General features: G+C 45.3%; 1 protein-coding gene across 2 annotated transcripts; it reads left to right on the top strand.

Annotated features, from left to right (window-relative positions):
- Positions 1-46: 46 nt before the first annotated feature.
- LOC119368943 (transcription factor MYB3R-4-like) lies at positions 47-13821 on the top strand. 2 transcript variants are annotated; one of them, XM_037634049.1, is made up of 12 exons: positions 47-564; positions 2102-2349; positions 2430-2484; positions 2833-2890; positions 7058-7152; positions 7259-7362; positions 9543-9671; positions 9930-11355; positions 11664-11836; positions 12898-12976; positions 13124-13336; positions 13562-13821. In XM_037634049.1, the coding sequence occupies exons 2-12, from the start codon at positions 2234-2236 to the stop codon at positions 13682-13684; spliced, it is 2571 nt and encodes an 856-aa protein (XP_037489946.1). In that variant the 5' UTR covers positions 47-564; positions 2102-2233; the 3' UTR covers positions 13685-13821. The 2 variants fall into 2 exon arrangements, with proteins under 2 accessions (XP_037489946.1, XP_037489951.1); XM_037634054.1 differs by lacking the exons at positions 47-564; positions 2102-2349 and having other exon boundaries at positions 2429-2484; positions 7101-7152.
- Positions 13822-14393: the final 572 nt, after the last annotated feature.

Genomic DNA, 14393 nt, shown 5'->3' with positions numbered 1-14393 from the left:
GCAACGGGTTTGAGCCGGTAGTTCTCTCCACGAGGTTAAACTCCGCTGTGGAGGGATCCTCGACGCTTCCGCTCACCGGCCAGTCCCAGTGGCCAGCCGTTGGTATTCAAAATCCGCCGAAGCGGCAGGCTAGCCGTTGCAACGGGTTTGAGCCTGTAGTTCTCTCCACGAGGTTAAACTCCGCTGTGGAGGGATCCTCGACGCTTCCGCTCACCGGCCAGTCCCAGTGGCCAGCCGTTGGTATTCAAAATCCGCCGAAGCGGCAGGCTAGCCGTTGAGCAAACGGCTCACACCTATCGGTTCTGCCGGTAACCGACATCCGAGCCGTCCTTTCCACTCCACTTCCTACTCTTCCAGTCTGTCGCATCCACCAATTTAAACCTCCGAGGCGAAGGGAAGGGGAGAGAAGACTTATTTGCATTTCAATCCAATAAAGAAAGAGAAACTTTTCCTTTTGTGCTCCGGCGATTAGGGATTTGGTGGCGGAGGCGGCAGGAGGCTCAGGCGGCGCGGGTCAATCGTTGCTGGGGCAGGGGGACGCGCCGCGTCAGATCCGCCGGAGAGGTAAGCTTTCTTGCGTTTACCCCCGTCTTTCTTGTTCCCAATGGAAAGGTAGAAATCTCCGTTTTCTTTTCCATCGCCGACTCCCTGGGGTTGCAGGTGATGTCGGCCCGTTTGGTGGGGCGGCCATTCGCCGGATCTTAGAAGGAGTTTGCTGTGGATTATTATTTTTCCATATCAAGGGTTCTCACGCGGATTTTGTCTCCGGGGGTTCCGCTACATTGCTGGATGCGTCTCCGATCACGTTGTATTCGGTTTCCCATAGAAAATTTCTTGTATCCGCAATGTGCAAAAAAAATATATGCAAAGAATGTTGGTTATGACCGAGGATTGGGCGAAGATTGCTAGTTGGTGATGTTGGGACCCTGCCTGCAAGATCTTAGTGTTTCTTGTGTGTGTTGGGGTGGGGGGCGGTCAGATTCTTTTGATCTTTTATAATATGGGCTAGCAGATGGGGGGCGGTTAGATTCTTGTGATATGAGGAACCTTGAAAGGTTCAATTGTGTCCACCACCATTTGCAAGCAGACTAATATTGAACCTTTCAAGGCTCCTCATACCTTGAAAAAATCATATCACAATTTTGAGGAGATACAGAGGGTTTAGTGGTTCAAGATTTGGTTTTGCTCAAGGAGGGTTCTATAGTTCATGATTTGCCTGTGTTCACCCATAACATTAGTGCATAACAAGAATGTCACATACTATCATTAAGATAGAGATGGGATGGTGCAGTCATGTCCTGCCCATAGAGGACGAGACAACCAACCAAGGCTGCCTAGTCCAGGTATAATTAATAAACAGACCCCCGTCGTTTTGGTCTCCTGAAAGCATAGAGGGAAATTCGCCATACGGTGACTCATACTCACTGAGTCATAGATTGGTAACAAAAAATTCCATCCAAACTATTGCTGTCTCTGCGACTCAACTGGAGAATCTCATTACTTGCTTTTACATTCTTCAGAGCCTTTACATTGGCAATTATTGACGATACCACCACCTGTAGCTCCGATACCATGACGAATTTTGTGGATTTTCTGAAATGTTTATTACCGAAAAAGGTTTTCGCCCCGCTTTATAAATATTTATTACCTACAGTTGCTAGGGATATACACCGACACAGACAAACACAGCCGAGCATGATGTACAAAATGAGGAGTTTTATTTGTGGTCATGTGGTTGAGGTTACAGTTATTGGACGTTATGTGACCTATTGTAAGCGGTGATACCTCGTACTCTGGTGATGGAGGTTTTGGTAACAAAAGGGGTGAGGTTGGGGGCACACCAAGGCTGTGGTGTATGTAAGTAGTGGAGTCAGAGTAGTACTGGCAACACATTAAACTTGGGAGGGATAGGCTGGTATGCTCGTGAAATGTTGGTGCTTGGTGGTTATTTTTTGATTACTTATTTATGCATCTTTTGCTGAAACGATGATTCTGAAGAAAATCATAGCCTACAAGTCGTATGCTCCATTTCTTAGTGCTGCTTCTATTAGTATTTCTTGATTAATAACCTACTTTGGTCCTCTTTACTTTTCCTTGGCAGCCTATGACCTATTCTCCTTCTGCGACACAACTCGTTGAAGGACTCACTGGGGGTTTGACATTATAATGATTCTTAGACCCTTCCCTGGCTTCTGCTACAGAGTGGAAATTGAATTTTCAGTGTTCACTCGCAATGACAAGTGACAAGGGAAGGACTTCAAAGAAGGCCGCTGAGGGTTCACCCTCTGCTTTGGCTGTGCCTGATGGAAGAGCCAGCAGTGGACCTCAGAAGGGGCAGTTGTCCAATGGGTAAAATAATTGTCAAAGAACCATGCACCAGGTTTTGTATTATACATGTAACTTTATGGATCTGATTCTTTGTACTTTAGGAGGACAACGGGTCCAGCAAGGCGCTCGACCAAGGGAAATTGGACCCTCGAAGAGGTAAAGCTTCGAAATCCGGTTTTGCGTAACTCTTGGCTAAATATATTTTTCAGAAGCATATGTTCTGTTCTTCGGTACTGTAGACTACCTGACTGAGATTTATACACAGAACTTGACTTTGTCCCAAATATTTCTTGTACTCGCTCCGATCCATATTAGTTGTCGCTGATTTAGTACAGACCAGCGACAATTAATATGGATTGGAGGGAGTAACATATTTGGTAATTGTGCATATGTATAATTAATTTAATAGTGCCAGCCATAAATAGTGTACGCTCGGAATTTTTGTGTCTAAATCAGGTACACTCATGTAGTCTGATGTTCTATATGTATGCTACTCAATTGTAGGACGATATACTTCGGAAGGCTGTTGAAATCCACAATGGGAAAAATTGGAAAAAGATAGGTATTTTGTTAACCAACACAACAGTTAGAAAATTGTTCAGTTATTGTATTTGCTAGCACTATTGCTTTAATTTCTGCCACTCTATAACTCAAAAATTTCTCTCCAGACGTGTATTTTATGGTTTGTTGATTTTTGTTGCATGATCCAAACCGACATATCTAAAATGAGGCTCCTTTATTTCACTGCTGCTCCGTGGTTAATAAATCACACAGTGCTCCTGTTAACTACTCAGTACCCCAATTCTACCTAGTTAGAGTTTCTGCTTGAGATAGTATCGCAAGATACTCAGGTTACATTTTGCAAAAGTTTGATTGCCGTGATATAGTCAAAAGTGCCTAGTATTTTTGTAAGTGGGAGAAGAAACATTCTAATTTTGGTTTTTGTGTATTTAGATGATTCCATGTCCATGTTTTATAATGAAAAGAACTGAATGGCGTATTATGGCATCCTTTTCCTGTGCAAGTTACGGTGAACCTCATGGTCGTGTATGTGTTACAGGAACCGACCATAATTTTGCGATCCATGGATTGCCAACTCTTTATTTATTGGGAACATCTTTTGGTTGCGTTGGCTAGTGCATGAAGCTTAACATGGTACCAGAGACCAAGGTCTTTAGTTCAAGTCCTGGCTCTCGCAGTTTATCCAAAAATTTCTGTTGCCCTCCTTTGTGTCCACGTATAGGCCTCTTGAGCCGTACCTCTGAGTCTATCCACATAAGTATAGGTTAAAGGCCAAATTGAACACAGCTTTCACAACTAATATCTGTCACAACATATTGATAGAACCCCAAAATATTAAATACTTTTAAGACAATTTTATGAATATGTTTTGCAACTATCTAACCAAGTATTATTGGGGATATTGGAAGTCGAAGTTTCAAAAGTTTACTTTCCCTCTGTCCAAAAATACAGCCTTTTAGGGAACCGGAAGAAGTATACTATCACATAATTACAGGTTAAAGGCCGAATTGAACACCACCTAGCTGAAGCAAACTCAATCTGTATAGCCTAGATGTATGCCTTGAGTGTTGCATACTAACTCCTAAAATATTGAATCTTGCAATCATGCTGGCTGTAGGGCCCTAGGCTCATGTTCCCAACATATATGCTTTTACTGAAAAAGGCTTTCGCCCCGCTTTATATATAAAGCACCAACGGCATACAGACTGCAAACACCTGACACCACACACACACCCAAGGCAGATACAAGGGAGCTGACGACCAGCAACACTACTCCCAAGATCCCAAAGCAAACAACAAGTAGACAGAAAAGCATAGCTAAGGAACCAAGTCACCGCGAGGAGACAGAGCCGAAACTTGACGAACCAGGAACTCCAGAGCGGTGCTTTCAGGAAAGAAACGACATCGGAGAGCCGCCACCGCCCGATCCACTTAATCGGGGTTTTCACCCGGAGTAATGCGAAGGACGCAGGGCCACCGCGATGGAGCCTTCAGGAAGGGAACGACGCAAGGATGCCGCCGCCATCGGTCTGGCCCGAACCAGACGAGGTTTTCACCCCGGCCACGACCCTCTGCCTCCGCCCAGGGTACGACACGATGGGAGAGCGCCGGCCGTACCACCACCGTAGAGCGTCGAAGGCCCGCCCCCATGCCGCCCTTGCGGCCATGAAAGCGAGACCGTCAACGCCCGAGCTACGAGCTCCGCCCACGAGCCCGCAGCTCCCACCACCAAGGCCACCGCCCTGCATCCAGACACTCCGGAGACCTCTAAGGTACGGGCTTTGAGCCAACCGGCAGGACCTAAGCACCATCGGAACGGCCGGTGGCCGTCCCACCCCGAACCCCGATCTGCAGCCAAGAGGCACTAAGCCTGGAAGAGAGGGGAGGGGGAGCGGAGCTCGTCTGGACCGGCACAGCGCACCCCTGCGCCAGTGACAGGTAGTCGGTCTACCCATCCCTCCATCAGCCTCCCCTGCGTCACCCCTGACGCCCTACCACGGCCACTGGCCAGATCCAGGCGAGGAAGAAGCAGCCACCCGTCCGCCGGCGAGGGCCACCAAATCGGCTGCACCCAGCCGCCGAAGAGGGCCTCCAGAGGAGCCAACAACTTGACCCGCACCTCTGCCGTGACGCCATGGCGCCCCACCGCCAGGTACTATCACCCGCCTCGAGTAGAGCCGCCGCAGCCCACGTCGCCCACACGGCAGAACCAGCCAACGCCGACGCCTCCACCCCGGCCACGCATCCGCTGTGCACCGCCCGCGTCCAGCCCACCACGCCTGGCCTGCCGCTCCGCAGCGCCACCATCGAGCACCGCCATGCGCCGCCGCGCCCCAGATCCGTGTTTCACCGCCGCTCGGGGGCGCCCGCCCACTCCAGGTCCCCACAAGCGAGGAGTGAAAGGGCCCTGCCGCCGCCAGCACCCACCGGGATTTGCCCGGCTGCGCGGACAGGCGGTGGCGAGGGGAGGAAGGGGGAGGGGGGTCGCGCGCCGGCGGCTAGGGTTTTAGTTCACATATATGCTTTTAGTCCACCTCTATGAATGTGTTTTTAGATTTTATCAATTAATTGATGGCCTAACTAATACACATATTTTGCACCAAGAAAGGGTTAACAATAAATATGCCCTCCTGGAGCACTAGCCTCTCCACAGCGCCTGACAAACTTGTCTGGAAGTGGAATGAGGCAGGCACCTACACTGCCAAATCTGCCTAGCTCGCCTCCTTCCACGGATCGACGGCCTACAGCGACTGGAAGCTTACCTTGAAGAGCTGGGCGCCACCGAAGGTGAATTTTTTTCACTGGTTAACCAGCTTGGACCGCTGCTGGACGGCGGATCGCCTTGCTCGGCATGGGCTGCAACACCACTCCGCCTGCCCCTTATGCGACCAAGCACGAGAGACTATGCATCATCTCCTGCTAGATTGCCCCTTCTCACGACAGGTCTGGCACCAAATTCTCTCTTGGATGCGCATGACTTGCACGCCGCCTGACAACAACCGATCCCTGCTCGATTGGTGGCACACCGCTAGGCATGACACACCAGCACCAATGAGCAAGGGCCTGGCCTCAGCGACACTCCTCACATCCTGGATGATCTAGAAGCACAGAAATGATTGCATCTTCGACCGTGCGCGCCCGTCCGTTCAATCCCTTGTAGGCAGCATAAAGGACGAGGCCCGGCTCTGGGCTAGGGCAGGCACCATTGGACTTAGACTAGTCCTCCCAACAACCTGGGATGTACACTAATGACTGTTGCCTGATTGTAAACTACCTCCTCGGAGTACTGTAACTGCTCCTGGTCCTCCGTTTGCTCCGGGTGAAAATCTTGATCCTTTGGATCGGGCGGTGGCGACGCTTCGGAGCCGTATCCTTCTTGAAGGCACCATCTTGGAGCACATGTGTGTCGGCGGTCAGCTTGTGTCCTTGTGGTGGCTAGTTCATGGTGGAAGGCTATGTCATCCCTGTAGTTGTTCTTATTGCTCATCTTTTGCTCGCTTGGGGTTGATGTTGCTGATCTTTAGCACCTTCGTATCTTGTCCTGGGTGTGTGCATTGTGGTGTGGTGGTGTTTGTTTCGGATGTTCGTGGTTCTTTGCTTTATATATAAAGCGGGGCGAAAGCCTTTTTCGGTAAACCCCTCTTTTCAATGAAATGAAACGCAAGTCCCTTTGCGTTTTCTCGAAAAAAAATATGCCCTCCTGGATAATGCTTGTGTTTTTCTTATTTTGCGCACCAATAAATTACACTTTGTACATACTGTTCTCAAACTTCATTGTTATATTATGCTAGCTCCATCTTACAACTGATCTACTAGAAGAAATTGTCAGTATTCTTTAAATATGGTGGCCATATCATTTCAGATATCGCTAACTAGAGTAAATATGATTAGATGTGATCAAACATGCCTTGCACACTAAAGACAAAACGTTCAACAGTTTTTGGCTACACCTACTTGTCTATTTTGTACAAGGCACATTTCATAATAATTTAGCATGGCGTGTTTTGGTGAATATGTTCTAAACATATGATGCACATCTATGTTTTTTTAGATGCATGTACATGAAACTTTTCCCTTGGATTTCATCACGGTTTGACTTAACTTTATGCTTTTGTATGAAGTTTTTTCCCATGACTATTAATGAAAAGTCTTGTTGCATCTTTATCGTAATACGATGCTTGATAAACTACATGTTTTTTCCTTCCAGCTGAGTGTTTTCCTGATAGGACCGACGTTCAATGCTTGCATAGGTGGCAGAAGGTTTTGAATCCTGAGCTAGTCAAAGGGCCATGGTCTAAAGAAGTAAGATCCATATTGAATGATTTTCATTTCTATATTTTAGAAACCAATCCCTAATAATGAACAACATCACATGCCACATTATTCCGTTCGTTGTCCTTCTTTTCAGGAAGATGACATCATTATTCAGATGGTAAAGAAATATGGACCCACGAAATGGTCAACCATCGCCCAAGCTTTGTCAGGACGCATTGGGAAGCAATGTCGCGAAAGGTATGGCATATTAACTCATTTTGCCTTCTATGGAAGTATATGCCACGATAAGTACCTATAATATCAATTCCAGGGATAGTACCGAAGCATGTTGGCTACTATGAAAGTACTTCGTCCGTCCCAACATACATAGCATATTAGGTTTTGCTAGGACAAGCCTTTGACCAATACTATTAATGTAACTTTTGTGATACAAAATCACAACCACAAATAATTACTTTGGAAAATGAACCTAATGACATCAATTTTATGTCACATAAAGTATATAAGGCTTGTACTTTTCGAGACAACGCAAATGGCTTTTGCGTTTCATTGCATTGGAAAGAAAGGGGAATTTACATCCTCCTAGGAGGTAGTTTTACACAGCCAAGAGGGGCTCAGTGGACATCCCAGGATGGTGGCAAAACGACCCTGAGCCCTTGAGCTCCGGCCTTTGCCCAACATCGGGTCTCGTCTTTAATCCTGTCTACCAACTCGTTCAGCGAAGGTGTCACATGGTCGAAAACACACGCGTTCCTATGCTTCCAAACCATCCACGGTACCAGGAGCGCCACAGATTTGAGCGCCTTGCGAAGTGCTGGCGGTGTCGAGTCCTTTGCGCGCAGCCACCAATCCATGAGCGAGCCGTCGTGCTCGGGCGCTGGTGCCGGTAGGCGTAGCCAAGACAGGACCTCATGCCAAGTCTGCCTAGTGAATGGGCACGTAAGCATTAGGTGTCCAATCGTCTCCGGTTCTTGGTCGCACAGAAGGCACCTAATGCGCAGATGAAACCTAATGCGCAGATGTATTTTGAAACAGAGAGAGTATATGTTTTATGGAAAAGCATTGAAATCAGTTGGATGATGAACGCGCTTCGTAAGCCGTCTTCAGCGCGCGCCACGCGTCCGCTGGGCCCACGCGCCGCTTATCTCTGTTCCTCCCTTATCTCTTCCTCCCGATGCGCTGAGCCGCTCGTTCTTTCTTCCTCTTCTTCTTCCTTCTCCACACCGCCCCACACACCAGCGCCGTTGCCCGTCGTCGTAGACCAGCGCCGCCACCACCACGCGTTGCTGCACCGCTGCTACAAACTGTCGTCGCCTAGTGTCGCTGCACCGCTGCTGCAAATCGCTGTCACCGCTCACCTCGTGCTGCCGTAGGCTAGGCTGGGCGGAAGCTGCTGTCATGGCCGGCGGGAGCTGCGTGCAACAGGTGAAGTAGAGCGGGCTCGCCGGCGTTGCAATGAAGCAGCACGGGGCCGCCGGAGCTGCAGTGAAGCGCCTTCGGAGCTGCGATGAAGCGCCGCCGGAGTTGATTGAAATGCCGCCGGAGTTGCAACGAAGCTCGCCGGAGTTTCAATGAAGCGCCGTGGGGCTGTTGAAGCTTAGTCGGCGCTACAATGGAGCACGACCGGCGCTGCAGTGAAACACCGCGGGGATCGCCGGAGTTGCAATGAAGCGACGCGGCCGGCGCTGCAGTGGAGCGCTGCGGGGATCGCCGGAGTTGCAATGAAGCGCCTTGGTCGGCGCTGCAGTGGAGCGCCGCGGAGATGCCGGAGTTGGAATGAAGCGCCACGGCCGGCGCTGCAGTGGAGCGCCGCAGGGATCGCTGGAGTTGCAATGAAGCGCCGCGGCGGGGTTGTCAGTGGTGCAATGGAGCGCCACCGGGGGCCGTCGGTGCCGCCATGGAGCTGCTGCCATGACTGTGTCGTGGTGTTGTCTGATCCTGCGGCTGGGAGTGTCAGATCGGACGGCTCTGGGGGCGACTTAAATTTGTAACAAATCAATCGGCTGATTTGTAGCAGCCGCCATGTTTTTGTGGAACTTAAACTTCTACCATATATTCTATTGATACTAGTAGTTAACCGTGATACTGAATTACTGAAGGTATTCTCTTGATCAATTGCTATGGTTCATCGCATGGTGATTATTCTATATATTTCATATTTTAGCACGCGTTCTTTTATGGGGACGTATGTAGTGCAAATGAACAGTGGTGTAATTTTTGAGGATCACGGCGAACTGGGCACCAAGACAGTATAAAAATTTCTAAGTTTCTGATCAGATATCTGCATTTAGGTGGCACAATCACCTTAATCGTATGTAGTGCAAATGAATAGTGGTGTAATTTTTGAGGATCACGTCGAACTGGGCACCAAGACAGTATAAAAATTTCTAAGTTTCTGATCAGATATCTGCATTTAGGTGGCACAATCACCTTAATCCTGGTATAAACAAAGATGCATGGACGCAAGAAGAGGAGATAAGGCTCATTCAGGCTCATCACATATACGGAAACAAATGGGCTGAACTGTCAAAATTTCTACCAGGAAGGTAACAATTTTACCCTCTGCTAGCGCAATTAGAATTTTCAGTAATGCGATTAGAATTGGAAAAAGTGAATGCTTTGTGAATTGGTAATAATTTATTTCCAGTTTATCTTATGTCTTCACAGTTTGAAAACCTGCTTTTCTATGTTGAATACTTGTATACAAGTAAGAAATGCATCATAACATTGTCCTGTTGGAGTACTAGTGAGCTGGTTTGGACAATAAGGATAACTGAACTAGTGTTTTTATGTTTCCCTGTTAGGACGGACAATGCAATAAAAAATCATTGGCACAGCTCAGTTAAGAAGAAATATGAATCGTATAGAGCAGAAGGATTACTGGCTCAGTTCCAGGGCCTACCAGCTGCTCTATATCCTACAGGGAGTCTAAATGTTGATTCATCATCTGCAATGATGCAGCAAAATAGTGATGGCAGTGGTTTGAATGTTAATCAGGAGGTACAAGATTCCTCGGAGTTTAGCCAATCAGCATTGGCTAATATTTCTTCTTCTCAAGTGGAGCAAGTTGATGAGCCTGTGGGCTGTCATGGGCAAATACATTCCAGTGATGGAGCGCATGACTCTTACTCTTCATGTCAGGAAGCATGCGATACTAAAGCCAACGATGCTGCCTCTACTTTACCAGAGACTCGTCACCAGTTGTCAATCTCTGAAAATGATCCAGATATGCACTGGCAGCAAGACCTTTCTGTAGCCGACTTCGATCTTCAGTCAGAACTGTGGCAGGATATTTCTTATCAGAGTCTTACTGCACCAGACTCCATCAGTGCTGATTCTTTCTTCAGCCCAAATTACCAGCACAGTGCATGCTCATCTGAAGTTGCGAACAATTTTGAAGAACCACTTTATCCATTGCATACATACTCATCAAGCAGGACAGGCACTGTGCATCATCAAAGTTCTGCAACATCAGTACCTCCATCCTTTATTTGTTCAGGCCGTGCTAGCCAGATTGTTTCCAGTGAACTGCCTATAGTACCAGAATCCAAAGAGCAACAGATGACAAGTGTTGAAGAGTCACTGCCTATAGTGCCAGAATCCAAAGAGCAACAGCTGACAAGTGTTGAAGAGTCACAACCTTTGGAATCTACAACCATGGGAAGAGAAGCGTCACCAAACCATGGTAAATCCGTGGTAGGACAAAAGCAGCATTCAGAATCTTTATGCTATGAACCTCCTTGCTTTCCAAGCCTTGAAGTTCCATTTGTCAGCTGCGAGCTCATAAGCTCGAGTGACCTGCCAGAATATAGTCCTCTTGGCATTCGACAGTTCATGAGGCCATCCATGAGCTTCTCCACTCCACTAAGATTATGGAGCTCCCCTACACGCGATAGGAGTCCTGATGATGTGCTGAAAAGTGCTGCCAAAAGTTCTGTATGCACACCGTCGATAATGAAGAAGCGGCAGAGAGAGCCCCCATCTCCTATTCCAGATGTAAGACTTGCAAAGAAAATGGGTACTGAAAAGGATTGTGGTAGCTCAGCCATGCCATCCACAAGAACTGAGAGATCTTGCAGAGATGCCACTCGAGATGATTCGCTTGATTTGATTCCTGAAAATTCGAAAGATATCATTTATCAGGGTAAAACTGAAGATAATGCAAACATAAATACTTTGGAGAAACGAGAGAGATGTTCCACTACCGAGAGGGATACCGCTTACAATCTAGTGAGTGTTCTCATACTACTGATTCTTCCTTTTATTCATTACCATAATGCCAGGGTATTGCCAATCAATCATGGTAAGGTAGGTAGCATACACTGGGAATATCCCCGGTGTCTGAACTCTGAAATACTGGTTACCAGGGAAGTACAAACTGGGTGTTAACTCTTAAGGTAGCATGGGCAGTTGGCAAATAATTCAGCAACAGGCAATAAAATTTCAAGACTAATGTGAAGCTGGTAAATTTAAACGAGTGTCGTGCTTATACATGTTTCCTTACCTGATCTTCTCCTTGCCAAAATGGTTTAATGCAGGTATCCGCAGGGATTCTTACTGATAGGAATGGTCCAAATCCAGAACGTCGGAAGCTAAATACCCCTACAAAATCTTTTTCTAAAGACATAATATCTTCTCGATCAAAACCAACAGAACTTCTCGTTGAAAAATCTTCAGTGTATATCAATGCTGATTATGAGTATGTAAACATGTAAGGTTTATACTCTCTTATATTTTTCTATCTAAGCAGTTTCTTTTGTTTAATAGACATATGAACTGTATAGTTCTTTAACATCAATCGAATCAGTGTATGTCATTTTTATCAAATTAAGAGTTGACACATGAAACACATCTTGTGCAAACCAATAGCTAAAATATTTTCTACTTTATTCTTTTTTTAAAGAACATGTGCCACCTAACTTGGCTGACACATGTTCTTTAATGGATTGGACTACACACGAATAAATATTGAAAACAATTAGGTTAATACTATCGAATCTTGCCAAAATCATTTCACGCCCATTTTAACTAAAAATTATTGATTCTTGTTCGTATGAATTTTAGACTATCCTACATTACAATTCCAAACTAAGTTATGTTTTTAATTCTGAAAAAGAATACAGATTATCTTATTGTTTACTAAGTTGTTCACTATTTCTTCATGTGTAGTCCAATCCATTATCTTCCATGTTGGTAAATTTAATCAGGGAGATTTATCATGTTGAAGTTTAATTAATTTATTACTTTTCTTATTTATCATTAGTATCTAGGTTGATAAGTAAACATATGTGAAATATTTTTTTAAGTGTACTAGATTGGTAAGTACATTTGCACCTAAACTATTTTTGTGTTGATTTGATCTTCAAACAAATTTGTAATCATGCACCAGATATGTTGTGGCTGCCTGACTTGTATTGTTTCCACCACCACTTGAGCGTTAGCATATTTCTTATCTAAACAAAACAGAAGTATTAAATCTTTTCGTAGTAAACTTTTTCTCGTGTTGCCCCAAGTCTGTTAAGTTGCAATAACAAACTCCTATCTGGTTATAACCATAGCTCTCTCTGTCCTGTTGTAAATTACTACTCCCTCTCTAAAGAAATATAAGACTGTTCACGCTCTTATATTTCTTTACAGAGGGAGTATTTACCTTGTTATGTGGCCTCAATGATACAACAAAAGGAATCCTTTTTTATTGTTGATATTCCTCTAATAGTGTGAGTAAAGAGTTCCCACCATTAATAGTGAATCTCCGAACTGCTATTTTTGCAGACTAGCTGATACCCCAGGAATCAAAAGAGGGTTAGAATCTCCTTCTGCATGGAAATCTCCTTTGTTCACAAACTTCCAGGTAGTTTATTTGCATTACTGCATCATAGAGGCCAGTTATAATTATGTTCAGTACACTTGCAAACAAAAGTTATATTTCCAATCAATACGTTGCTGTTTGGAGTAACTTGTGCGCTTAAAGTAGCTGTCGTCATGCTGTTCTTTTTAGGATGGATTCTTCATGAGCCCAACAGGCACAACTTTTGATGCTCTAGGATTGGTGAAGCAAATAAATGAGCAGAACGCTCCAGCTCTGGAGGAAGCGCATGAACTCCTGGAAAGTGGGAGCCTATGTAACAAGGAAAGCTCTGATAAGGAAAACATAAAACATATTGTTATCAAGAAGGAACATGCTACAACCAATCAGATATCCAATGTCATGGTACGTAAACTTCACCGCCGCCTATTTTGAATACTACTACTGATGGTTGCTATTGATTGTATTGAAATTCAATGAAAATGTTACGTATGTTGAATTCGCATGAGGTTCCTCGAACCGACGCCATGTCATGCAAGAAGAAAACATAGAAACTTTTTACTGCAACAAAATGCGAACCTTGAGTGCCTACATCATGTTCACTAATTAATAACCTTATTACTTCTGCAGTCGGAAGCAAGGATTCTTGATTTCAACGAGTGCACCACACCTGTGAAGAAGAAAGAAGACAACAGATGCAGCACTTTAGGAAGATCTCCAACTTCCTCTTATGTCTTGAAGAATGTGCGGTAGCGTCTTGAGAAAGCTTTTCTGATGCAGAATCAGTATGTACATGCCTGTAGCTCCTATTAATTTAATTGTATACATTTTTCTGCTTCTTTTATCTATATACTCATTGCTCGTCACTCCTCATTGTCTATGCATATGTCTATTGTGTTAAAACTTTGTCATGCTGCTCGCGGTTAAAGAAAAAGGGCTTACCATATGGTCTTACAATCAAACTTATTTGTCATGGGGACATTTGTGAAAGTCGTAATGCCATCGAGAAGAACACAACTTCATAGTATGTCATGGAAAAATGTCAGATCTCAAACTTGTGTTTCCAACCTTGAGTTACTCGGGAAAGGTGGACCGTGCCAGCTGCGAAATATTATTGCTCTAAGATAATGTGTGAATGTCCATAAAATGTCACAGAGAAGAACGCAACTTCGTGTTATGCCATGGGAAAAATGCCAGGAAGGGACATAGTTATATTTTGAACCTTGAGTTCCTTGGTGAAGAGGAATCATTCTGATATGTCGGTTTCTCATTTAGTTTCATTTTTTTATCAAACTTTTGGTGTTTGGTTGTGTGCATCTTCGTTATGTAGAGGCCGGATGTTACTCATCATGCTTTGTATCCGCTTGATGCTACATTTTGAGTTAATAAAAGCGCCATTTATCGAAAAAGCTATATTTCGAACCTTGAGTTCCTTGGTGAAGATGAATCATTCCTGCTGCGA

Source organism: Triticum dicoccoides, chromosome 1A (assembly GCF_002162155.2).
Source record: "Triticum dicoccoides isolate Atlit2015 ecotype Zavitan chromosome 1A, WEW_v2.0, whole genome shotgun sequence".
NCBI lineage: Eukaryota > Viridiplantae > Streptophyta > Magnoliopsida > Poales > Poaceae > Triticum > Triticum dicoccoides.
This window is presented reverse-complemented; position numbering and strand designations above follow the sequence as displayed.

Coding starts and splice junctions, on each gene's coding strand:
- LOC119368943 (XM_037634049.1), top strand. CDS start 2,234: ATGACAAGTGACAAGGGAAGGACTTCAAAGAAGGCCGCTGAGGGTTCA. Junction 2,485..2,832: donor GAAATTGGACCCTCGAAGAG/GTAAAGCTTCGA, acceptor ACTCAATTGTAG/GACGATATACTTCGGAAGGC. Junction 13,337..13,561: donor ATCAGATATCCAATGTCATG/GTACGTAAACTT, acceptor TTACTTCTGCAG/TCGGAAGCAAGGATTCTTGA.